Raw genomic sequence first — 25,520 nt, forward strand, 5'->3', positions numbered from 1 at the left:
TGCGCAGGAAAATAAAAATTATTTACTGGTATGCATAGCGGACGCATGTAAAAAATGAAATTACCTCCTGGGCCATGCGGTAGATGGGCAGTAGCACCAAATTGATGAGTGTAGGATGCGCATACGCGCCTATGCGGCTTAGTAAAATGGCCCCTAAGTTTATAGTGGCCAAAGATGGGCCAGCGGACCACTGAATATTCATGACTAGCCAGCTATATTACATAATATAGCCGGTTAGCAGCTATGCGCTGACTGGAAATATTCAGTAGAAGATAGCCAGCTATCCTTTGCTGAATATTCGCAGATAGCCGGTTAGGTGCTATTTAACCAGCCAAGAGCTGTTCCTGCCGGATAAATAGTGCTGAATATTGGCCGGATGGTACCTACATAAATCAAGTTTGAATATTGGGTCATCAGTACAGCTTAAAGTACATATGTGCCCTTATACAATTTAAAGTGATGGCATAGAAACATACTTTAGCAGCAGGCCCTCCTGCACATTGAAAATGAAATGCATGTATGTACTTTTCGACCATGTCTCCAAAATGCCCTAGAATGTCTGTTTATGGCCAAAAGTATATGGGTTATGGAAGTGTACAAACAATTTCTGGCAACTAAAAAGCCATTTACACATTTTACTTAGGGCTCCTTTTACAAAGCTGCGGTACTGATTCCCCCCATGGTAAATGCAATGAAGCCCATAGGAATTGAATTGTTGCATTTGCCATGCAGGAATCAGTACCGCGGCTTTGAAAAAGGAGCACTTAGTGAGTTAATTCTATTTTTATCCACATAAAGACACCTAAACCTTTGAAAATATAGCCTTAAGTGCAAAGATTGAATAAGCCATATGTTATTAGACATGCTAAGACAGGAGCAATGTTCAAAGAGGAAATGTTTTTAGCAGGGTGCCTAAATCTCTTTATAAAATACTAGCATAAATTCTGCTAAAATCATGCCTTGATTGGAAGATGATTGAAGACATTATGGTGCTTATTTTAGAAGACCATTCATGATTCAGATATTCATAACCTGGCATGTAGGCATTCATACTTCATGCACGTCCAAATCCTGATTTTATAAAGCAAGGTTATAAACATCTAAAACCGAAGAACATAAACATGACAAGGGGGCGTGGTGTGGGCAGGACTAGAGCATGACTAAGGTGGGAACAGGGCAGGACCAAAACATAAATGTCTGTTCTCCATTTCAGAGGAGAAGGCACATCTGTGACCCCTGAAATTAACATTAGGAGTTAGATCTGCTCCTGGGGATTTCCAAGGTGGCAATAAACACCGTGAGCAGTATGACACTAGCTGTCAGGGCTGGCCATAGCACAACTGCACTCATTGAGATGTCAGTAAATGCAGCTGTGCTACCAGCCCTACCCCCACCACACAGACTGCCGACACCCCCATCCCCCCACTCCTTGGATCACTTCCCTGGCATTCACTGCACCCTGATCAGCACATCTGTCTAGCATCCCTTGCACCCCAATCATCACATCTTCCCAGCCTCCCCCCTCCTAATTTGAGACTGCCTTGGATCCCTTATGAAGTGCCTCCTTGTGCTTTAAAAATCCTTCTCAAGTAGCCCAACCCAGCCCTCCCTCAACCCCAGAATCCTCCGGTCATCCCTGGGACTCACCTCCCTCAACTCAATTGAACCATGGAGGAGGTGCAATTGGGTTGTCCCTTAAGGAGACATATCCTTGATTCAGCCATGGAGTAAAAACATAATGTTACGTCAGTGTTTATGTCTCCTGACCTTATGACCTTCATTGAAAGATAAGTTGAAAAAAATGTGATACATTGGATGTTTGAAAAATTGCTATATTTGAAGTATTATTATACTTGAAATTTACAGAAAACTGAAACAATTTGCAGATCAATGATAAACTATGAGCTTACCCTAGAAGCTATGTGCTTCCAATAGGGATAAGATGCTCTTTTCTTCTTACAGATCCAACAAAAAATATCTTCTTTATAGTTTGGGGAATGGGTTCTGACTCTGAGAGATGTGAAGGGACATTTTTGATATGACATCTAAATCTGCCCTCAACATGCCCCCGACATGCCCCCTTGTGGTCTGGATGCACTGCAGAGGAACTGCATAGAAAAACATCTTTAAAATGTGTTTTGAAAATAGCGATTTGGACATCTACTGCTTTGTCCATCTGCTGCTTTGTGCCACTTTTTGATCATTTAATGGGCCCCATAATCCCCAGGATTCTATAAAAGTCACCAAAAATTGCACACACCAATTTAGGCATGGCCCTGATTTGTGTGTGCAATTTAATAGAATAATTTTATTTTTATTTTTTTTGTGTTACATTTGTACCCCGCGCTTTCCCACTCATAGCAGGCTCAATGCAGCTTACATGGGGCAATGGAGGGTTAAGTGACTTGCCCAGAGTCCCAAGGAGCTGCCTGTGCCTGAAGTGGGAATCAAACTTAGTTCCTCAGTTCCTCAGGACCAAAGTCCACCACCCTAACCACTAGGCCACTCCTCCACTCCTAATGAGCCATTTAGTGCCAATAATTATCTTTTTTAAAAGCAATTATTGGCACTAATTAGATTTAATTGGGACGTATGTGTGTAAATTTAGGTGTGGGATCCATGCCTAAAATTTACATGCAGTCCAAAAATGGGGGCACAGAAATGGGAGGATCATAGGTGTTTCAGGGCAGATCAAGGGTGTGGTTTTGAGTTACACACGTAATTATAGAATACTGGTGCTCCACACTTAAATTAAGGTGCAGGCATTTGCACCATGTTTTCACTGGTGCAAGTGGTGGCACCTAAATTTATGCATGACACTCTCCACTTAAGCATTATTCTATAAACTGTGTCAAACTTTAGGCATTATTTATAGAATGCTGCTTAGGTGTGTGTGTGGGGGGGGGGGGGGGGGGGGAGGTTCAGCACCAATTTTTTGGCATCATTTATAGAATTCACTCCAGTGTGCAGATGTATGCACATGTATACCAGTATTCATAAAAAATGACCAGTTCTTGACACCTAAATGTTGACAGCCTCCTTAGAGAATTACCTCTTTTGGACCAGATTCTATATATCACATCTAAAAATTTGGCGCCAAAATGAAATTTGCTTAGGCATATTCTATAAAGTACACTTTAATTTAGGCATACATTATAGAATAAGGCTAAATTTCCACAGAGTTTATAGAATACGCTGAGTACCAGTCCATGTGACTAAATTTAGTTGTAGTCAATTAGGCCCACTAAAACCTCGTGTAAATCCCAATGTCTAAATTAGTTGCTGTGTGGATGTATTCTATAACAACAAGCATAGATTTTACAAACACCCACACATTCCATGACCATAACCACGCCCCCTTTTCAACTATGTAACTTAGAATTTACATGCACCACTTTACAGACTATGCTTAGCAATGCCAATTAGTGCTGATAATTGATTGTTAACATCCAACTAGCACTAATTACCTAGTTAACTAATTACATTTTGTGCATTATTATGGAATATGCTTTGATTTCCATGTCAAAATCTTGGTGTAATATATTGAATCCCAGGGTTTAGATGCAGATATGCATCTAAAATTATATCCAAACTGCACTCATGCTCAGAAGCAAAATAAAACTAGGTTGTGACATTAACTAGAACAATCTGAATTTAACTTGGCTGTTTAGAGAAATGAAAGCCTGAGTATTTATACATAGCTTTCATAGGACACAATGCAATAGCTTCAAGGGTAGAATTCTAAATGGAAGTACTATGGCTTCTCCGCTATATTGTGGGCAGTAAAAGAGTCTCTTGGAGCGGTTCAACTATATTTTAATATGTACCAGCCAAAGAGGTCGGAATTATCCCCTAAATGAATCTTGCTCACAAAATTGATTGTGATAATAAAAGAAAAACACAGGCCATCCTTTTTTTATTCTGGTTTCCTTCAGTGGAAACAATTTTTATGAATAGTGTAGAACCATTTAGGTTAAGAGATTTTATAGATGCTTTATTTCCAAACTCTCAAGGCTGAAGTCACTGCTGTAAAAAAGTTCTTTGGAATTTACACTTGTAATAAAGTTACAAATAATTGCAAAAACAAATGTCTAATCTGGGGAATTGTTAAGGCGTATTTCACAACTGTTCAGCACCACATTCGGGACAGCTCCTCTGATACAGATCAGAAAGCCTGCCTCATCAAAATCCCACTTTTCAGATTTTTTCATTGAGCTGAAGAATAAAGGCAAATGGAAATAGAATGCTACATAAGCATTACCATACTAGGACAGACCAAAGGTTATCAAGCCCAATATCCTGTTTCCAAAAGTGGCCAATCCAGGTAACAAGTACCTGGCAAGATCCCAGAACAGTAAAACAGATTTTATACTGCCTAGCCTAGAAGTAAGCAGTGGATTTTCCCCAAGTCCATTTTAATAATGGCTTATAGACTTTTCTTTTAGGAATCTATACAAACATTTTTTAAACTCCACTAAGCTAACTGCTTTTACTGGCAACAAATTCCAGAGTTTAATTACACCTTGAATGAAGAAATATTTTCTCTAATTCGTTTTAAATTTACTACTTTGTAGCTTCATTGCATGCTCCCCTAGTCCTAGTGTTTTTGGAAAGAGTAAACAAGTGATTCATGTCTACCCATTCCACTCCACTCATTATTTTATAGACCTCTATCATATCTCCCCTCAGGCGCCTTTTCTCCAAGCTGAGGAGCCCTAGCCGCTTTAGCCTTTCCTCATAAGGAAGTCATCCCATCCCCTTTATCATTTTTGTCATCCTTCTCTGTACCTTTTCCTTGCATCTTTCCTTCTTTTATCCCTGTACCCCAAGTTTCAGCTGGTGTAAGTCCTTGCTCCGAAAGCTGTGTGGGGGAATCTGCTCTACAAAGTGTGATTCTATAAAGGGTGCTCAGCCCAAAGTGCTCTCTATAGAATAGCGCTTAGCACAGATTTTTCCCAGCACCTAAATTGGAGCACCATTTACTGAATCTGGCCCACTGCGTATACGTTGGACTGCCCAAAGAATAAATCAATTAATATTGCAGGAGATCAAAGCTAAGCTTTCTTTGGAAGCTCAAATGACAAAACTTCAGCTTTCATACTTTGGACACATCATGCAAAGAGAATGACCTCTAGAGAAAGACATCTTGTTTGGTCAAAGTTGAAGGTCAGTGAAAAAGAGGAAGACTGGATCAAACCAACAAATATAGCAATGGATTCCCATCTCTCAACAACTAGCCAAATGACTGAAGACTGAACACAGCTCAAGACAATTATCCACAGGGTCACCATGAGCTGAGATTGACTCCACAGCATGTAACAACAAGAAAAGAGTTAGGCTACACAAACTACCTGTAAGATCAAAACCACCTTTATTCTTGTTTTAGGGGAAAAAGTTATCAATGTGGGCTACTGTTAAGACACAGTCCTAATGCCCCTAGTAGTACCGTGAAGCTGCTGAGAAATGTTTCAGCAGCCATTTTATAAGAGGCAGCCACTAGGGGGAAGAGCAGGAGGGGCTTGCTTCTGTCCCAGTTGTACTGCAGGACTACCAGAGAATTTAGGTAGGCTCGGTGGGGGAGAGGGGTGTCTATCCTGACTTGGAAGGGTGTTGGGAGAGAGATCTGGACCTCTTGGTGGTTGCTAGTAACTAGGTCTCATTTCATAAAATTGAGCCTGTGCTAATATAACACGTTAGTGGTAAAATAACTCATCTTAACAGTAGCCCACATCGATAACGTCACAACTTAGTGTCATTCATTAGAATTTATGACAGGCAGGGGTGTAGAAATTGCTCCAATACCATTGTTCTCTCCTATGTGAGGTCCTTGTCAAGAAGCAGTGTCACAATGATTGCCTTATAAACAGTCAAATAGAAAGATATATCTTGAACTGCAAGTATTGAGGCACAGAATAGTCTTGGTCTGTATATATCAGTACAAAGGAGTGCCACATATCTCACTGGAAAACCTTCCAGGCAACGGCAAGAGCTGGTATTAAGCAATGAAGAGGCAGCAGCACTCAAAGAGTGGAACATATTGAACCATCACTGATAATGACTCCTGTCATTTTAGATTTGCTAAACCTTTTCATGTCTCAGATTCCTTTAGATTTTCCTTTAATATGAGGTCTCTCTGTGGAATAATGTTTCGTAACTGATTGTCCTTATTGTCATCACATTACTCCATATTTAGAGGCTATACTGGTTGGCAACTAGTTGGATACAGTTTAAAAATTTTTCATTAGTGTATATATTTTGGGGGGTTGGGGGAGGCTCCAGATTATTTGAAATCACTCATTTCTGTTTTATCAGCCAGTTTGTCCACTTTAGTAACAGGATAAAAACCTGGCATTTGTCTCATTCAGAGTTGTCTGTTATTTAAGCCACATTTTAATGTAATTGCTCTGTCCCTGTGGAACTTATTGCCACAGCATCTTAAAGATTAATTACATTTGTTGACTTTGAGAAAAAATGTAAAAGTGTTTTTCTTTTCACAAGCTTCTGCTTCATAGAATAGTGACTGTACTTGTCTCTGAATCCCAAATGGTAGCTGAACAGGAAAAATCCCATGTGAAGAACAACAAGGGGGGCAGAAGTGGGAAATGAAGGACAGCAAGGCAAACCTCTGGTTCAACCAATTCACTTTATTCTTTGAATGTATATAAAGTCTGTAACTCTGGAGGGACTGAAGGGGGCCAGAGACCGAGCAGGGTGGTGTCCAGAGGGTCGCGCCACGGGGGGGGGGGGGGGGGGGGGGGGGGGGGGGGGAGGAGGGAAGGGCCGGCAGTAATGCAAAGGGGGGGTTACAATCGGAGGGAGGGGGGAGTCTGAAACTCGGTGGGAGGGCGTGAAGGGGGCCTTGAACTGGGAGGGAGAGACGGAGGGAGGTGGGTCTGCAACTTGGGAGGGAGGGAGTCTGCTCATTAGGAGTGGAGGAGTGGCCTAGTGGTTAGGGTGGTGGACTTTGGTCCTGAGGAACTGAGTTTGATTCCCACTTCAGGCACAGGCAGCTCCTTGTGACTCTGGGCAAGTCACTTAACCCTCCATTGCCCCATGTAAGCCGCATTGAGCCTGCCATGAGTGGGAAAGCACAGGATACAAATGTAACAAAATAAAATACCTCCAGGTACACGCTGGCGCTACAAAAATTAAAATATTTTTGTAGCGCTGGATATGATGGCACGCTGGGTGGGAACTGCCACCAGGCTGCTGCGATAGCCCAGATGTAATTCCTTTTTAGTGAGCAGTAAGCCCACACTGGGCTTACCACCACTTTGTAAAAGGAGCCCTCAGTAACAGGCTCTCTCATCAACAAGCTCTACAACTTTTCAGCCTTTGAGCATGAAGAGAAGAAGCTAAGCAGAATTTAAATAGAACATTTAAACAAAAACACAACTGGGGCTCCATTCAAGCATCCTACTCTCCTCTTTTCCACCATTTCCTTAAGGGAAAGAGGAATTTTCTGGACTAAGGGACATACCAAAAATAATTGTATTGCGCCTCTGATTCTACTCTTACAGCTTTTAATAGATTAGATGTTTTCCTGCACATCAGGTATTGTAATCTAAATTTAACAATACTCTGGGTTTCCTTTTTTTCAGTCTCCAAAATCTGCTTTCATCAGTGCAGCCAAAAAGGCGAAGCTGAGGTCCAACCCAGTGAAAGTTCGATTTTCAGAACAAGTCAAAGTTGGTGAGACAGATCCAGTAAGCTCTGACCTTTAGTGTTATGTATTTTATGTGATTTTGAGTCCTGTTTTACCCAGAACATAAATATAAACATTCAGGTTGCAATGTGCTCAATTCTAGTGGCATTTCAAAGAAGGATCTGCTGTGTCTTTGAGCAGGTGTAAACACCACTGTGGGAATTATTCCCTGTACATGTGTGTTCCCGTTGTAAAATGGGGAATACACATGTAGATTTTAGTCCTGCCCAAACCACACCCTTTGAAATCTGAAAGAATGAAACGGGCGCTAGCAAGGTTGTCCACTAATGGCAATTATGTTTTTAAGGGAAATGTTAGGAGAGAGTATGTGTGAGAGAGTGAGTGAGTGAGCATGTCTGAATGAATGAGTATGTGTCAGAGAGTGAGTATGTGTGAGAGAAAGTGTGTGTCAGAGAGAGAGAGAGAGTGTGATTGAGAGTCCGTGTGATTGAGAGAGAGACAGAATGTGTGTGTCTCTATGAGTGAGAGAGTGTAGTGTGTGTTCCATGTGCACCAATTATGCTCTCTCCCCTGCATTCTTCCATATGCAGCAAACGTCCTCTGTGCCCTGCCCCCTTCATCCATCCATGTGCAGCACCTCTCCCCTGCCCCCTCCATCCATCGTGGTGCAGCAATTCTCCTCTCTCCATCGGCCTCCCCCCCTACATGTGTATCAACTCTGCATTCTCCCCTAGCCTCCTCCCTTCTCTCCCCCTCCCTCTTCACCCCTCCCCCTCCTCCTCACCTCCCTCCCCCTCACCCCCTCTCTCCCCTTCCCCCTCGTCTCAGGACCCCCTCCCCTCTCTCTCATCTCAGGACCCCCTCCCCCCTCATCTCAGGACCCACCTCTCTCTCGTCTCAGGACCCCACCCCCCCTTGTGTCTCAGGTCCCCCACCCCCCTCTCTCATCTCAGGACCCCCCTCTCTTGTCTCAGGACCCCCCTCTCATCTCAGGACTCTCGTCTCTCCCCTGCCCCCCTCCAGCCACCCATGTCTAGCGACTCTCTTCTCTCCCTGAACCCTCCTCCATCCACCCATGCCCAGCGACTCTCTTCTCTCCCCTGCCCCCCTCCATCCACCCACCCATGCCCAGCGACTCTCCTCTCCCCTGCCCCTTCTTCAGCCACCCATGTCCAGCGACTCTTTTCTCTCACCTGCCCCCCCTCCAGCCACCCAGGTTGTCCAGCGAATTCTTCGGGGCAGGCAGGAAAGATCCCCAGTCTTGTCTGCCCACTGCCGGAACTGACCCTCCCCCGCTGCTGGATCGCTCTTCAAAATGGCCACCGAGACTTCCAGCGGCAGCCTCGCGAGACTTCTGTTGAAGTCTTGGAGGCCGCCCTTGTAAGTCTCGGTGGCCATTTTGAAGAACGATCCAACAGCGGGGGAGGGTCAGCGCCGGAGGCGGGCAGGAAAGACTGGAGATCTTTCCTGCCTGCCCTGAAGAATTCGCTGGAAATCCTGGGTGGCTGGAGGGGGGGCAGGGGAGAGAGGAGAGTCGCTGGACATGGGTGGCTGGAGGGGGGCAGGGGGAGAGGAGGGTCGCTGGACATGGGTGCCTGGAGGGGGCCAGGGGAGAGAGGAGAGTCGCTGGACATGGGCGGCTGGAGGGAGGGGGGCAGGGGAGAGAGGAGGTGTGTCTCTGAGGGGGGGTTACCCGGCGGTACCGGCAGTCTTGAGGCCAGTTGTCTTTCTGCTTCGGTGAAGTTCTGTGTGTGAATCTGTGTTCGGGCACGCGGGTTGCGCTATTCTTTGAGTCCGTTGGTGTGCCCCGTGCTGCTGTTGTGTGGTTGGTCAGTGCTGCCTGTGATGAACCAGGAAGCACGCTAACATCAGGACAGGAGATGGCTACAGCATTACAGGCAGCACGAACCCTACAAACATTTCAGTGCCACGGAGTCAGCTTCAGAACATTGGAGGTGCTTTTTTTTATAGTAGATAAGCATTGCCATACTGGGACAGAACAAAAGTCTAACAAGCCCAGTATCCTGTTTCACAAGTATCTGGCAATATACCAAAAGAGTAAAATAAGCAGTGGATTTTCCCAAGTCCATCTTAAAAATGGCTTATGGACTTTTCTTTTAGGAAGTCTGTAAAAGCAGTTAACTTAGCAGGGTTTTAAAAAAATTTGGTTAATTTCCTAATAGAAAAGCCATAAACCATTATTAAGATGGACTTGGGAAAATCCACTGCTTATTTCTAGGATAAGCAGCATAAAATCTGTTTTACCGTTTGGGGATCTTGCCAGGTACTTGTGACCTAGATTAGCCAATGTTGGAAACAGGATACTGGGCTTTATGGACCTTCGGTCTATCCCAGTATGGCAATGTTTATGTTCTTATGTAAATTATCCAAACCTTTTTTAATCCCTGCTAATCTAACTGCTTTTACCGTATTCACTGGCAATGAAATCCAGAGTTTAATTACATGTTGGCTGAAGAAATATTTTATCTGATTTGTTCTAAGTTTACTACTTAGAAGCTTCATGGGGTGTCCCCTAGTCCTTGTATTTTTGGAAAGAGTACACGTATGTGATATACATGAGTAAATGCCTCTATTTACATGTGGATATGTCTCTAAAATAATGGCCTTGGGGGGTAATTCTGGGTAGCCAGAGGATGTGAGTTAAGATCCTATTCTTAAACAGAACCTGGGTGCCCAGATTCTATTATAGAATATTAGTCATTACACACTGGGCTGAAAATTTCTATTATTCATAATGACTCTAAGACCTTTTTCTTGGGTTGTGATTCCTAACTCAGGGATCCTTTTACAAAGGCATGCTAGCATTATTAGCATGCACTAAAAATAAGCGTGCAATAAATGCTAGAGACGCCCATATGTTCCTATGGGTGTCTCTAGCCTTTAGCGTTCATTAATCATTAGTGCATGCTAAAAATGCTACTGTGCCTTTGTAAAAGACCCCTTCAGAACCCAGTATTTGGTCCTATAGTTGGGATTATTGTTCCCTTTTTGCATCGCATTGCACTTGTCTACATTAAGGGGGCAATTCTGTAAGAAACTGTCCAGTTTTAGATGGCAAGAATGCATATACTATCATGTCTCTTATTATAATGTTACCCAAGATCCTTCTGTACCAGTAATTGTATATTTTCTAACTGTATTTCCACTTATCACAATGTATTGTAAGCCACATTGAGCCTGCAAAGAGGTGGGAAAATGTGGGATACAAATGCAATAAATAAATAAATAAATATAAATGACTATTTTTTTGCTAAGTGGTATTCTATAAGTATGCAGGGATAACAGTGGGGATGATCAAATGAAGCAGGAATGAGGAGGCCTGGTCCAAGCTGAATCATTGAGTCAGAGCAAAAGAAAGGTGAAAGATCTTCTTTACACCTTAGAGATCTCTATGGTAGGGATTCCTTGGTGGTATGTCCAACAAAAAAATCCAGAAACTCTGTAGCTTAAAAAGGCCTTTATTACAAATACAGTGCAAGAAACCTTTACGATATGTCCAACAGATGGGATCCAACGACTTGACACAAGCCATATTTCAGCAGAATTGCCTGTGTCAGGAATCACAAAATCTGATGGTATGTGTCAACAGCTTGACCAATGAAATGTGAGTGAATAAATGAGAACATATACCACAGAATTTCTGGATTTTTGTAATCCTCAAAAGGGCATTGCATCGATCTTATAACTCTTTAATTTCCTAATGAGCCTCTCATAAGGGACTTTGACAAATGCCTTCTGAAAATTGAAATACAAAATATCAACCAGTTCACCATAATCCACTTGTTTGTTGACACCTTCAAAAAAATCTAATAAATTGGTAAGGCAAGATTTGCCTCTGCTGAACCCATGCTGACTCATTCCCATTAAGCTGTGTCCATCTATATGGTCAGTAATTTTTTTTTTCAGCCATTTTCCCAGCACCAATGTCAGGCTCTTAAGTTTATAGTTTCCCGGATCACCCTGGTGCCTTTTTAAAAAATGATGTTACAGTGGCCACCCTCCAATCCTCACATGACCATTTTAAATGGTTACAGATTACTAGTAACAGCTCTTTCAGGACTGAGATAGCTGCTGGAGCTTTATCTTTTTATGTATACAGATCTTACAGCCCTTTTACTAAAGCTTAGTGCAAGCTAAGGGACATTAGCGCACAGTAAAAACTGCACATCCTATTTTATACCCATGGGCCATGTGGCACTTGTGCTAATGTCCAATAGAGTACACTAAGCTTTAGTTAAAAGGCTCCTTATTTATTTAGATTTTGCTCACACCTTTTTCAGTAGTAGCTCAAGGTGAGTTACATTCAGGTACACTGGATATTTCTCTGTCCCAGGAGGACTCACAATCTAAGTTTGTACCTGAGGCAATGGAGGGTTAAGTGACTTGCCCAAGATCACAAGGAGCAGCAGCAGGATTTGAACTGGCCATCTCTGGATTGCAAGACCGGTGCTCTAACCACTAGGCCACTCCTCCACTTAGTTAGAAGAGCTGTCGTATAATCTAAGGATTCACTGCAGATCTCTTGAAGCATCTGCAAATGTAAACAGCATCACTTAACGTATAGATCATATACACATGCAAATAGAAATTTCATAAAGCAACTATTTTTGTGTGTAGAGCCCTGGGATGCATAGCTTTCTAGGGAGTATAATGGTCCCAAAAAACAGACATATCAGTTTTGTACCTTTCCCAACACAGTGCAAGTGGCATTAAAGGGCAAGTGCAAAAAAAAACATCGACCTCATTCCCACTGTATCCCAAATCCTCCCTGACTGCATTGACCCCTTCACTCCTTGGATCCCTCCCAACATTGACCCCCCAAGCCCCCCAATCCCCCACCTCCAAGAGTAAGCTGCCAAATAAGGTGAACCCTAGCAGTAATACAGCGAGACTACTGCTAAGGGTTAACCAGTGCCAAGGCAGGAGCATCCAGTGTTTGCTCCTTCCCCCACCACAAGTCAGGGAGGATGCCAGGGGTAGGATTAGGGGAGGTATATTTCGCTTGCACCGGTGAGGGATCAGGGTGGAGGGTCTTGTATTCTCAGGGGTGAGGAATCAGGAGTGGGAGGGGTTGATGCTGGTTGGGGGGGATTGAGGTGTAAGATGTGGTGGGGGTTTCTTTGGGTTGATACCGATTTTTAAAAGCTGCAACAACACACATTGGGAAGAATAACGCAAATCATAGTTACCTGATGTTAGGGTCCGGAACTCGTTGCTGGAGGATGTGGAAACAGTGGTTAGTGTATCTGGGTGTAAAAAAAGGTTTGAACAAGTTCTTGAAGGAAAAGTCCATAGTCTGCTATTGAGACAGACATCGGGGAAGCCACTGCCTGCCCTAGGATTGGTAGTATGAAATGTTGCTACTATTTGGGTTTCTAATTGCAAAAAGAGGTCAGGGAAGTGTTTTAAATGAGCATCAATGGTAGGAAGAACATTTTATGTAGAATGTTTCAAATTCACAAAACATTCACAAAGTAGATTCAGCGTTGAGGCATCATAAACCAAGTCAACCAGCTATGAGATCTCTTATAGCCTCCAGCTATTTCAGATCTGCAGTACTGAATATAGAATAATCGTCTGCCTCTTGAGCTGTGGTGATCTTATTACATTTTTTAGATTTTATTTACACTAAGTTCAAAGATAAAAAGAAAACAACTGACAAAGACAGCTCAAGAGGCAGATGATTATTCTATATTCGGTGCTGCAGTTCTGAAATAGCTGGAGGCTATAAGAGATCCCATAGCCGGTTGACTTGGTTTATGATGCCTCAATGCTGAATCTACTTTGTGAGTGTTCTGCGAATTTGATACATTCTACATAATATGTTCTTCGCAGTGGCGTTCCTAGGGAGGGGCGGTGGGTGCGGTCCGCCCCCGGTGCACGCTGCTGGGGGGGTGCCACGCGTGCCTGTCCTCCATTCATTCCATGCTTCTTCTCTGCCCCGGAACAGGTTACTTCCTGTTCCGGGGCATAGAAGAAGCATGGAATGAACGGAGGACAGGCGCGCGGCACCCCCCCCAGCGGCGTGCACCCGGGGGGGGTCTTTCACGGGGGGTGTCCTTTCGCCGGGGGGGGGCGCGCTGCATCCGGGGGGGTGCTGCACCCAGGGGGCGGGGCGCATCGGCGATCCGCCCCGGGTGTCAGCCCCCCCTAGGAATGCCACTGGTTCTTCCTACCATTGATGCTCATTTAAAACACTTTCCTTACCTCTTTTTGCAATTAAAAAACTTTTTTTGGAATGTTGGATTTTTCCCTTTTCTTGGTGATTATTTAGAGTTCTGCCAGGTACTTGTGACCTGGCTTGGCCACTGTTGGAAACAGGATACTGGGCTAGATGGACCACGATCTGACCCAGTATGGCTATTCTTATGCTCTTATGTACATTGGGAAGAACAAGATGCTGGTTTTATAATGTGCAGCTTTATAAAACCACGGCTTGCTCTGGACATGGATTTGAAAATGTCTTGGACATCTCAGATCCCATCTCAACACACTAAAATGGGCCTGTTTGTGTCAAAATAAGGGATTTCCAGGTCTGAATGTGACAGCTATCATTTGGTCAGTATAATTAAGCACCTTTGGGTGAATAAGTTGTGAGACTAAAGATTCCCAGATCTTAGTGAGTCTGTTGTAATGTGCCAAATGACAACAGAGATTTTATTTTGTTCCTGTCATTTGGGGAGGTTTGAAAATAACTACACAGGAAACCTCATCTACCGTCTGATGGAGACTAAGAAACACTGACTGGTGGAGGACTGCACAGGATACTTAAATGGTGATGTCGCTAGTTACTGGTTCTCAATCTCTATCTGCTGGTAGAAGGCAAACCTAAGCATCTAGACTGATCTTGAGAGATGCTATTTTGAGGGATGCTACAGGTGTTGGATGATAAATTGTTCTTGAGTCGCACCATTTTGAAATTAAAGGTTGAATATCCATATGTTTCATATGGACATAGGGGGCCGATATTCAGACCGAGGAGGTTAGATTGGCTAACTCCCGCAGTCGGTGCTAAGCCAAGATATTCAATGTGGGGCCACTTCCGGTGACCGGTATTAAATATCCGGTTTATTTTTGGCCGGTTTAAAGATAACCAGCTAAGCTGATATTCAGCGCTAGCCAGTTATCTTCAAACCAGCCAAAGATATCCCATGTTTTCACACAGCCAAATATGGCTACTAAACCGGCTTTAAAAATTGGCGGATAGCCAGTTATATCAGTCGATATAACTGGCAATATTCAGTGGAAGATAGCCGGTTATCCCCTGCTGAATATCACCAGATAGTCGGCTATGTACCATTTAACTGGCCAGGTGCCATTCCTGGATGGTGAAATGGTTTTCAATATCAAGGGGATGATGTCCTGCAACTGGAAAGAGAGTCTGATCTGTCTGAGAACAATCAATAAACTGTAGAATAATTTCTCTTTACTACTGTAGACGTCTAGTGCACAGGCAGAAATGTTTAGCCTCAGCATTCTACCTCTTTTGTGTAATCTTATGCTACCTCTCCATACTTTCCTTTATTTACCTTTCTCATTCCATCTTCTCATTCTTCTCTCTTATCAAACATTTTCTCTATCTTTCTTCTGTTGTTTTCCACTCCTCACCTCTCTTTCATTATCATTTTTACCAGGACATGTTGAAAAAAGAAGCTCTTCTCCTTATCCCCAATGTTTTGAAAGTGTTCTTGGAGAACGGGCAGATCAAGTCATTCACCTTCGATGGTCGAACAACTGTGAAAGTAAGTTGTCTTCCCACTGTGGCTTTTATAATAATTCAGAATGGTCCTTTATTTCTTAAGATGAAACTTGTGTTTTGTTTTTGCTTTTACACATTTGGGTTGCAGCTCAGTTGTAACTGCCTTCTATTGGAAGTACAGTACCATAGGTCCTTCATTCTGAGTTCTGGAGTTTATTTTCAGTGAGCCTAATATTTAAAAAGACCTGTGGAACCAGCATTGATGCCAACTGCATAAATCTTTTTTTTTCTATTTCCCTGGTTATACACATAAAGGGCCTAATATTCAAAATGATTTAAACAACCAGGAGTGCTTCCTGGTCGTTTAAATAATCTGTCCAGGGCTAACTGGACATTTTCAGCAGCACTTAACTAGAAAGTGCCACTGAAAATGCCTGGTTAGCACCCAAGCCAAAACTGGCTATTTTGGGGGCATGCTGGGGCATTCGGGGCATAAACAGGACCGTATAAAACACAGTCACATCTTTATGCGGTTCTTCATAGCCGGTTAAGTGCCGAACATCGCACTTAACTGGCTGTGGCTTAGCCGACTTCTTATACCCAGAAATTCAATACCAGAGCCTGGACATGGCCTGGCATTTAATTTCTGGGTGGAAACCAACGAAGCAGATCAGTAGTAAATTCAAACAAGGTTTATTAATAAAATAACATAAAGAATATAAAGCAGTTCATTAAATACTATACCTGGCCTGCAGTGTGCACTTAAAGGGGTCAACAACTTAAAAAGAAAATAGTAGACTCCTGCACACACCCTCAACGGAAAGCCCCTGTTGCAGTCCCCCAATTAAGCTCCCTTTCAATAGTGCACCCCAACCAGCTCCCTCCCAACCTGAAGCGCCTCCCCCACAACAAGTGTGATCTCCCACCTAGAAATTCTGCCCCCTTCTAGAAGCCCAAAAGCCCAAAGCCTCCTCCCTTGCCTCCTAAAGGCTCCCCCCCCCCCCCCCCCCCGAGCCGTACCTTAAGTATTCCCTGGTATCTAATGGATGGGCAAGAGTGATCCAAAATGGCACTGGCAACCCCTAGTGATAGTCTTGTGGTACTATGTCTAGGGAGCATGTTTCTGTATAAGCTTACTTTTTACTGCACTTTGATAACTTCCCTCCCTAATATATTGTAAAGGGGTTGGGGGTAAAGGGTCATGGATTTGATATATTGCCTTTCTGTGGTACAACCAAAGTGGTTTACATTTATTATATGCAGGTACTTTCTCTGTCCCCAGTGGCTCACAATCTAAGGTTTGTTTGTTTGTTTTTTTAATACAAGGGTATACTTTTGTTGCTTAAGAATTCATATCTGTCTGTCCTTGCTGACAGGGATTACTTACTTGCTTGCCCTTTCTTTAACTTTTATATTATTTTTTTGTAACTGTGGCAGGTCATCTGTTGAAAATCTATCTGCCTCTCTTTTATTCCCAGGATGTTATGGTAACATTACAGGATCGACTGTCCCTGAGATACATCGAACATTTTGCCTTAGTTCTGGAGTACAGAAATTCAGATCAAATCCAGAAACTCCTCCTCCTACAGGACAAACAGCTATTGGCCCATGTAAGCATATCTTTTTCCTACTTGGACCTGGCTACTAGGATTTTATCTAAATTTGTATTAGAAACAACAATAAATGTTTGTTTTATTTTTTAGCTTATATACTCATATAAAGGCACCATCAGGTGATAATCTTTATGAAACAAATACCTGTATTGTTTAAGATCAGGAACCTGACATAGGTTAGCCTATACTTTACATACCATTGTTTTATAGGACAAACGGGAAGTTCAATTACTCATATTAAATCCTAGACCTTATCGCACCTTATCGCACCTTATCTGTCAGTTTTAACTCTGCAGGAGATGGGAATTCAGAGAGCAATTCAATAAAAAGGCAGGTACATTTAGGGGGTCCATTTACTATGGTAAGCTCTAGTGTGCATCTTGTGGTAAAATCCCAAGGTATGCATGCAAACCATATGCGTAAATAAATTTCCTGAATTTTTTTTCAGAGAGGGCATGTCAGAGGGTAGGGAGTGGACATGACAGCACAAATCAGTTAGTGCAGCCACATTACCCCATGTTAACTGATTAGCATGAGCCCTTACCACCTACAAAATGGGTGGCAGTAAGGGCTCACATGCTAATTTTTGTTAATGGCCACTCACTAATGGCATTCACAATATACAGGCCTTGTGATATTATTTTTAGAATAATCTTTGAAGACCTCAGTTATCAGAGTCATGGAGCACTATACAGTTTTACATTGGTGAGAGAATGACATAATACCGAGACGGGGAGATATCCTTGAAACAGCCGTAATGGCGAAACACGAAGTCGTATCAGACAACAGATCCCCCAGATAATAGACTTACTGAAGTTAAGTGCTTCTCTAGCATAAAACTCAATATAAGTACTAGTGTAAGAGTATTAATATAAAACCCCATAGAGAATATCGATGGGTTTAATAGTAAAACAGAAAAAGAATAAAATAGGAACAAAAAAATAAAATAAAATATATTGCTACGGAGATCAGTGAGGATTGGAGGAGTGGCAGCTAAAACTGTATAAGGCCCCATGACTCCAATACTGAGGTCTTCAAAGATTATTCTAAAAATAATATAATAAGGCTGTGTATTGTGAATGTTACTACTGTTAGGTCTTGTGCTACTTTAGAGCCTTAAAGATGTTCACTCACTAATGGCAGCATTAGCGCATGGCCATTAATTGGAAAAATGGAAAACTGGCCATTTTCCGGCTGCAGTAAAAATGGCCTAAGAAATACCCAAGAAAGGGCACCTAAGGCCACTTTTTACTGCAGCTTAGTAAAAGGACCCCACAGGCACTTAGATGGTCCCTATGTAGATCCTGTTTTATAAAGGAAAGTAGGCATTTACTTTTCTTTACAGAACATGACCGCATATTATGGATTAAGAGCTGGTTAAAAGATAGGAAGCAGAGAGTAGGGTTGAATGGTCATTATTCTCAATGGAGAAGGGTAGTTAGTGGGGTCCCTCAGGGGTCTGTGCTGGGACCGCTGCTTTTTAACATATTTATAAACGACCTTGAGATGGGAGTAACTAGTGAGGTAATTAAATTTGCAGATGACACAAAGTTATCCAGGGTTGTCTCGTCGCAGGAGGAGTGTGAAAGATTACAAGAAGACATCATGAGACTGGGGGATTGGGCATCCAAATGGCAGATGAAGTTCAACGTTGACAAGTCAAGTGATGCATGTGGGAAGGAGGAACTCGAATTACAGCTATGTTATGCAAGGTTCCGCTTTAGGAGTTACGGACCAAGAAAGGGATCTGGGAGTCATTGTGGATAGGACGTTGAAATCTTCAGCTCAATGTGCTGCGGCGGCAAAGAAGGCAAACAGAATGTTGAGTATTATTAGAAAAGGGATGGAAAACAAACATGAGGATGTTATAATGCCATTATATCGCTCCATGGTGCGACCGCACCTGGAGTATTGTGTTCAGTTCTGGTCGCCACATCTCAAAAAAGATGTAAATGAATTAGAGAAGGTGCAGAGAAGGGCGACAAAAATGATAAAAGGGATGGGGCGACTACCCTATGAGGAGAGGTTAAGACGGCTAGGACTCTTTAGCCTGGAGAAAAGGTGGCTGAGGGGTGATATGATAGAGGTTTACAAGATAATAAGTGGGGTAGAGCGGACAGATGTGAAGCGTTTGTTTACACTTTCTAACAATAATAGAACCAGGGGACACAAGATGAAATTAGAATGTGGTAGGTTTAAAACGAATCGGAGAAAGTTTTACTTTACTCAGCACGTAGTTAGACTCTGGAACTCATTGCTGGAGAAGGTAGTGACGGCAGCTGGCCTTGCTGAGTTTAAAGGGGGTCTGGATAGATTCCTGAAGGAAAAGTCCATTTATCGTTATTAAATTTTGGGTTTTTGCCAGGTTCTTGGGGCCTGGATTGGCCGCTGTCGGAGACGGCGTGCTGGGCTTGATGGACCTTGGGTCTTTTCCCAGCGTGGCGGTGCTTATGTGCTTATATATATGAATGTATGTATGTATTTTCAGTGTGAGCATTTATGCCAGTCATAGAGCTGCTGTGCCTAGATTGTTATAAAACACAAAAATTATAGAGGGAAATATTCAGCCGGTGGCAGTGAGTGTTTTGCTGACCGCTGCCAGCATTATTCCCAGGTGTTCAATGCCAGGCCATGTCTGGGCATCAGCATTGAATATCCAGTTTATGAAGCACCAGCTAACACATGGCCATTTAAGTCGATATTCAGAACTTAAGTAGCCATAGGTTGCTGCATAAAGATAGGACTGTGTTTTATGCTGTCCCATTTATGCAGTTACCCTGGCCAGTGTAGTATTAACACTTAACCAGGCCAGTGCCGACTTCTCCCCGGAACGCCCCAAAAATAGCTGGCTAATTTTCTGTGGCGATAACCGCTTAAGTGCCATTGAAAATTAGCAGATAGCCCCGAACAAAACATTTAATTGTTCAGTGGCATTTTCTAGTCAGTTAATCATTTTAAATATCAACCAGATAGTATTTTATAATTTACACAGGTAACTGTGTACCTTGCCTATGCTCTGCTCATATGTATGCACACCTTCAAACTATATGCCATTGCATTTACCAGCCAGGTTATTGAACAATATATAGCCAGAATATTGACAAGTAGTACCCTTTTATATGTACAAATACATATGTATATGCCGCTATTCTGGTTATTTATGCATGTTCTTGGTATCTACATTAGAACATAAGTGTTGCCAAACTGAGACAGACCAAAGGTCCATCAAGCCCAGCATCCTGTTTCCAACAGTGGCTAATCCAGGTCACAAGTACCTGGCAAGATCCCAGAACAATAAAACAGATTTTACGCTGCTTATCCTAGAAATAAGTAGTGGATTTTCCCAAGTACATCTTAATAATGGCTTATGGACTTTTCTTTTAGGAAGTTATCCATATCTTTTTTTAAACCCTGAAAAGCAGTAAGCTTAGCTGGTTTTACAAAAGGTTTGGATAATTTCCTAAAAGAAAAGTCCATAAGCCATTATTCAGATGGTGCATTCTTTCTAGAATTGTCCCCTTCGGTGTTTAGATTTTTTTTAAATCCTAAGTCTCTCTCACACTGTTTTTACAATGAATCTCAGTGTCAGCGTCAAGGAGGTTAAAGAGAAATACCTTCTCTGTGTTCATTCTGTCTTGAATATCACACTGTTTCACCAAGGGGTTTCAAGTTAACCACAATATGGAAAAATACCTCTGTCTATGAGAGGGAAAATGAGGGAAAGTAATGAAAAAAACCAGTCCTCTAGTTATCTCTTCTTTCTAATTATTGAGGTGTAAGATAAAGTGTTTCTAACAATTTGCATGAAGTTAACCAAAGCAGATTTTTCACAGAAGACTGAGAGTATTTCTGATACTTGGTTTATCCAAAATGCTGAACATGAACAATTACCTATAATCTTTGAATCTCTTGAAACAATTTATGCATTCTTAGCATAGGATTGTGATATTCTTGTATTGCAGAGCCATGCACGAAACACAGCCTCCTTAAATACTTTCCCTCATTCAGTGTCTTTGGAAAATATCTCTACTGAATAAAGGCCAGAATATCTTACAACCTAAAACAATAAAATAAATTCAGATTCAACTGTACTAAATAATCAAACTGTCTACAATAACGGCTTGTTCAATCATTTAGGATTCAGTACCAGTACTAAGAAACCTTCAACTGGTTACACTTTTAATGCAACCATTGTGGGATACATTTTCAGTTTTCAGTACTTTTTGACTGGTAGAAATAGAGTTATCTACCTGAGGGGGTCTTTTACTAAGCTGCGGTAGCATTTTTAACTTGTGGTAGAAATCAGCTGGCGATAAATGCCAAGATGCCCATTATATTCCTATGGGCATCTCAGCATTTACCGTGAGCGAAAAATGCTACCATGGCTTAGTAAAAAACCCCTAAGTCAGCAGATCTTAGCCACCTGCTAGTAAGCACATGCATTAAAACTTTTAATTGCACAGAAATTACATATTTAGGGGCAACAGCAATTTCAGAGGTGTTTTTGAAAACCACATACATGCTTTTAGTTTTCAAAAAAGTGTGTATGTATGTACTAGATTAACAAACACATTTTATGCCATATTGTTTCAATTCCTAAAGGTAAGCAAAAACCGTTAGCCATGGTAACAAACCTAAAGTCAAACACAATCTATGCAGGTACACTGTTTCTGAAAATCAGCATATTTGCTGTGGGCATAAATGTAAATGCATACTTTTGCTTTTAGATGTCCTATTGAATGTGTATTCTTGAATGTGTTATATCTCTTTGATCTTGCATATATATATGCAGCCCCATCTATAGATTGAGATTTGATAGAGTATAAGTTGTGTGTTTTAATCAGACTGGCATTTTGATCCAAGGACGTTTTATGACTGGAGACGGTATGAGTCAATCTAGCCCAATCTGCTTCCATATTGTGTGACCCCAAATATTCGCAGATGCTATTGAAAACAGTAGCATACTTTTGAGGTTTATCACTGCCTATGTGTGGGCATTTTTGTACTTGAAAGTTTACCATATGTAACCTGGTAGGGTTTTCTACTTAATCTCCGGGGGGGTCGTGGGGCGTGAGCCGTGGTCCACAGGTGTGGGAACTCTAGAGCGGCAGACTTGTTTTTGGAGCTGCGGGAGGCTCGATTTTTGTAGGGGGCTGCTTTAAGAAAGGCTCTGGCTCTGAGCTTCAGGGCTGAGCTGTGGGGACTCCTCCCCCCCCCCCCCCCCAGAGGTTTAAAAAACTCTTGGGTTACATATGGAAAGTTTTCAAATAAATAAAAATAATGTCAACTAAAAAATAAACACATATAGGCAGTCATAACCTCACAGGTTTGCTATTGTTTTCAATAAGCCGCATTGAGCCTGCTATGAGTGGGAAAGCGCGGGGTACAAATGTAACAAAAATAAAATAAAATAAATAAATGTTTGGGGTCATACAATATGGCGGCTGCACGGGGTAGACGACTTCAACATTTTGACATCATGCCCATCCCCTGTCATAAAACCTTGTTGTTTTGATCTGTGTGATTTCCTGTCCTTAATGTCATGTTTTGAGAACAGAGCAGGCTGTCAGTAAATGTATCAATTCCTCTTCTTCATGACATCTGGGAGAGTTTCTGAGGAGGGAAATATTAGTGGGTGTTTGTTTCCTTGGCTAAGGGAGGGAGTTCTGTGGTGTCTTTCAAAGTGGGCAGATCTCAGATGACAGAGATGTGAGAGGTTTTTAGGTAGTTGTGAGAAGCTGTCAAAGAGGACAGAGCTTAAGGATAAGGGAAAGCACTGATATTTTGTAATAGTTTCCGAGGGAAAGGGACGAGAATCCACCCTTTAATACCCTTGCGCCTTAGGTGGAGGCATCAGGACACCAGAGATATATGAAGGATGGGGGGACAGGCAAGCCTCCTCCCCAATCCAAGGAATACTCCGAAGGGAGTGTTACATATATGGTGAGATTAATTTGTAACACCATAAGTAGTCTTTATGGAGTGGACAAGTAGCCTAGTGGTTAGTACAGTGGACTTTGATCCTTGGGAACTGGGTTCAGTCCCCACTGCAGCTCCTTGTGACCCTGGGTAAGTCACTTAACCCTTCATTGCCCCAGGTACAAATAAGTACCTATATATGCTATGTAAACCTCTTTGAATGTAGTTGCAAAAACCACAAAAAAGGAGGTATATCAAGTCCCTGTCCCATTTCCCTTTCCCCTTAAAAAGAAGCCAGTAGGTCATCTCAGATTGTGGTTGGGAATCCTGTTGTCATGGACTTATAGGTTGGACATGCTTTTCCACCTCATATGCGTTTCTGCTCTTTATTCTCTTCTCGGACAGGTGGTGCAGCGGACCCACTATCAGGGGATGAAATGTCTCTTCAGGGTGAGTTTCTTTCCCAAAGACCCCATAGACTTGCTCCGACGAGACCCTGCAGCATTTGAATATCTCTATATCCAGGTATGGACTAGGGCTTAATTTGTAGACAACAAGGAAGTGGAACTGGGGGTGGGGCCAAGACTAGAAGTGGGTGGAGACATGACTGTAAGTAGGTGGGACCAGGGCGAGAAGTGATCTTACCCCTGCATACACAATACTTTATTTGTGGATTAAAAGGACGCTGGTATATACATACACTTGTAAAATTCATATATTTAATTTTTAAAATGTTATCATGGAATATCATCCACAGTAGTACAAATTTGCAACCTTATCAACAAAATCTTGCACTAATCAGTGTTTTTCTCAACATTTACACATTTGATACCTTGTAGTGTTCTCCTCAGAAATTTTTGGCAGCCGGGTGGCATGAAGGAGTACTGCACTACAATGGCAAAAGGAAGCGTCTATTTTAACTGAAGCAGGGCAGAGTAGCTATGTTGGGGCAGAGGAATGCTTAAATTTCCAAAGACCTTTGGTTTGACACAGTATAGCAGTTCTTAGGAGTTAAATGTAAACATATTCTGTATCCACAAAAATCCAAACTCTTCCCAACAACAGATAGGACATTTCTCCTTGGAAGTCACCAAACAAAAAATATTCTGATTCTCATATCATCTGAACAACAGCAGCATAAATCTCTCCACTACCAGGTACACTATGAAATACAAAACCCGAAAAATATTCCAAGTCACCATATATATATAGCAAACCTGACATACAACAGTAGCACTAATTCCTAAGATTCAAATAGCAACAACCCTACCTATGAATAAGCAATACTACAAATATTACACTGGGCCATTGAACACCAATACACCTACTACTGGTCAAACAAAACAAGTAGAATTTCTATAAATATCTAACATATCACACCTCAGTCACAGGCAAAACACAGTGAAAGACAGACCCTTATCAAATAGAGAACACAACTTAGAAATAGAAATATGAAAACAAAAATTGAACTGGTAACCCCGAGAAGTCAAAACTTATCACCCAACACTGGAAAAATAAAAACAAATTCATTTACACAATACAAAGATATCCTCAATGCACATTCCCCAAAACTAACATATTCCAGTTCATAAATTCAGAATAAAAACACTTTTTTCCTACCCTTGTTGTCTGTGCATTTTATTTTTCCAATCATGTTGGTCCCAGTGAGTTTCTCTCTTCTGCTTTCTTGTTTGTCTTCTGCCAACTTTCTCTATTTGTCCTTTCTTCTCACTCCTCCTGTCTTCATCTATTCACTCACATATGTCTTCTGACATATTTATCTTTCCCTTTTAGCCCTTTCCTCCCTTTCTTCTCTGCCATTCTGTCCATTCAGTTCTCCAACTCCTTCTTTTTTACTTTCCACATACCTACCAGCTTTCCATTTCTTTCTCCATCCCTAACTCTCCCATTTCCGATCTCACTCCTTCCCCATTCTCTTATTCCCTTCTGTCACCCCTCCCCCATTACCACATTTTTACTATGTACATTCACCACTCTCCTATCACTTATCTCCTTGATAGCCCCTCATGGCCTCTCCCACATGTCATTCTTCATTTCCCCACCCTCCACCTTTGTAGCTCAGCATCTCATCTCTTTCTCTCTCTCTCTCTCTCTCTCTCTCTCTCGCTCTCTCTCTCTCCTTCTTTCACCCCCTTACTCTTATAGCCAAACACCTTCCCTCTCTCTCCCCCCAACAGTTGTAGCCTATCATCTCCATGTCCCTTCTTCATTCTCTACCCCAGCATCCCCCTCTCTATCCCTTTCTTCTTCTTCCCCTCATAGTCAACATCTCCCCCCTCTCTATCCACTCCACCTCCTCCCCCTCTCTCCTATTTTTCTCCTCTCTCCCAATAGGCAGCATCTCCCCACTCTATCTATTTCTTCTCCTTCTCCTCATAGTCAGCATCTCCCCCTCTCTCTCTCTCTCTCCACTCTATCTCATCCCCCCTTTCTCCCATTTTTTCTCCTCTACCCAGTAGTCAGCATCTTCCCACTCTATCCCTTTCTTCTCCTTCCCCTCATAGTCGGCATCTCCCCCTCTCTCTCCACTCCATCTCCTCCCCCTCTCACATTTTTTTCCTCTCCCCTAATAGCATCTTCC

At 42.3% G+C, this 25,520-nt stretch overlaps 1 protein-coding gene across 1 annotated transcript in view; it reads left to right on the forward strand.

The window, feature by feature from the left end:
• The window catches only part of FRMPD3 (FERM and PDZ domain containing 3), a 178,142-nt gene that overhangs the window by 63,075 nt on the left and 89,547 nt on the right, over positions 1 to 25,520 (forward strand). Inside the window, exons 5-8 of the mRNA XM_030210741.1 lie at positions 7,602 to 7,706; positions 15,322 to 15,429; positions 16,865 to 16,996; positions 23,324 to 23,443. Of these exons, the coding sequence (XP_030066601.1) occupies positions 7,602 to 7,706; positions 15,322 to 15,429; positions 16,865 to 16,996; positions 23,324 to 23,443 (465 nt within the window). The remainder of the gene's footprint in view (positions 1 to 7,601; positions 7,707 to 15,321; positions 15,430 to 16,864; positions 16,997 to 23,323; positions 23,444 to 25,520) is intronic.

The sequence above is a fragment of the Microcaecilia unicolor genome, chromosome 7, assembly GCF_901765095.1.
Source record: "Microcaecilia unicolor chromosome 7, aMicUni1.1, whole genome shotgun sequence".
NCBI lineage: Eukaryota > Metazoa > Chordata > Amphibia > Gymnophiona > Siphonopidae > Microcaecilia > Microcaecilia unicolor.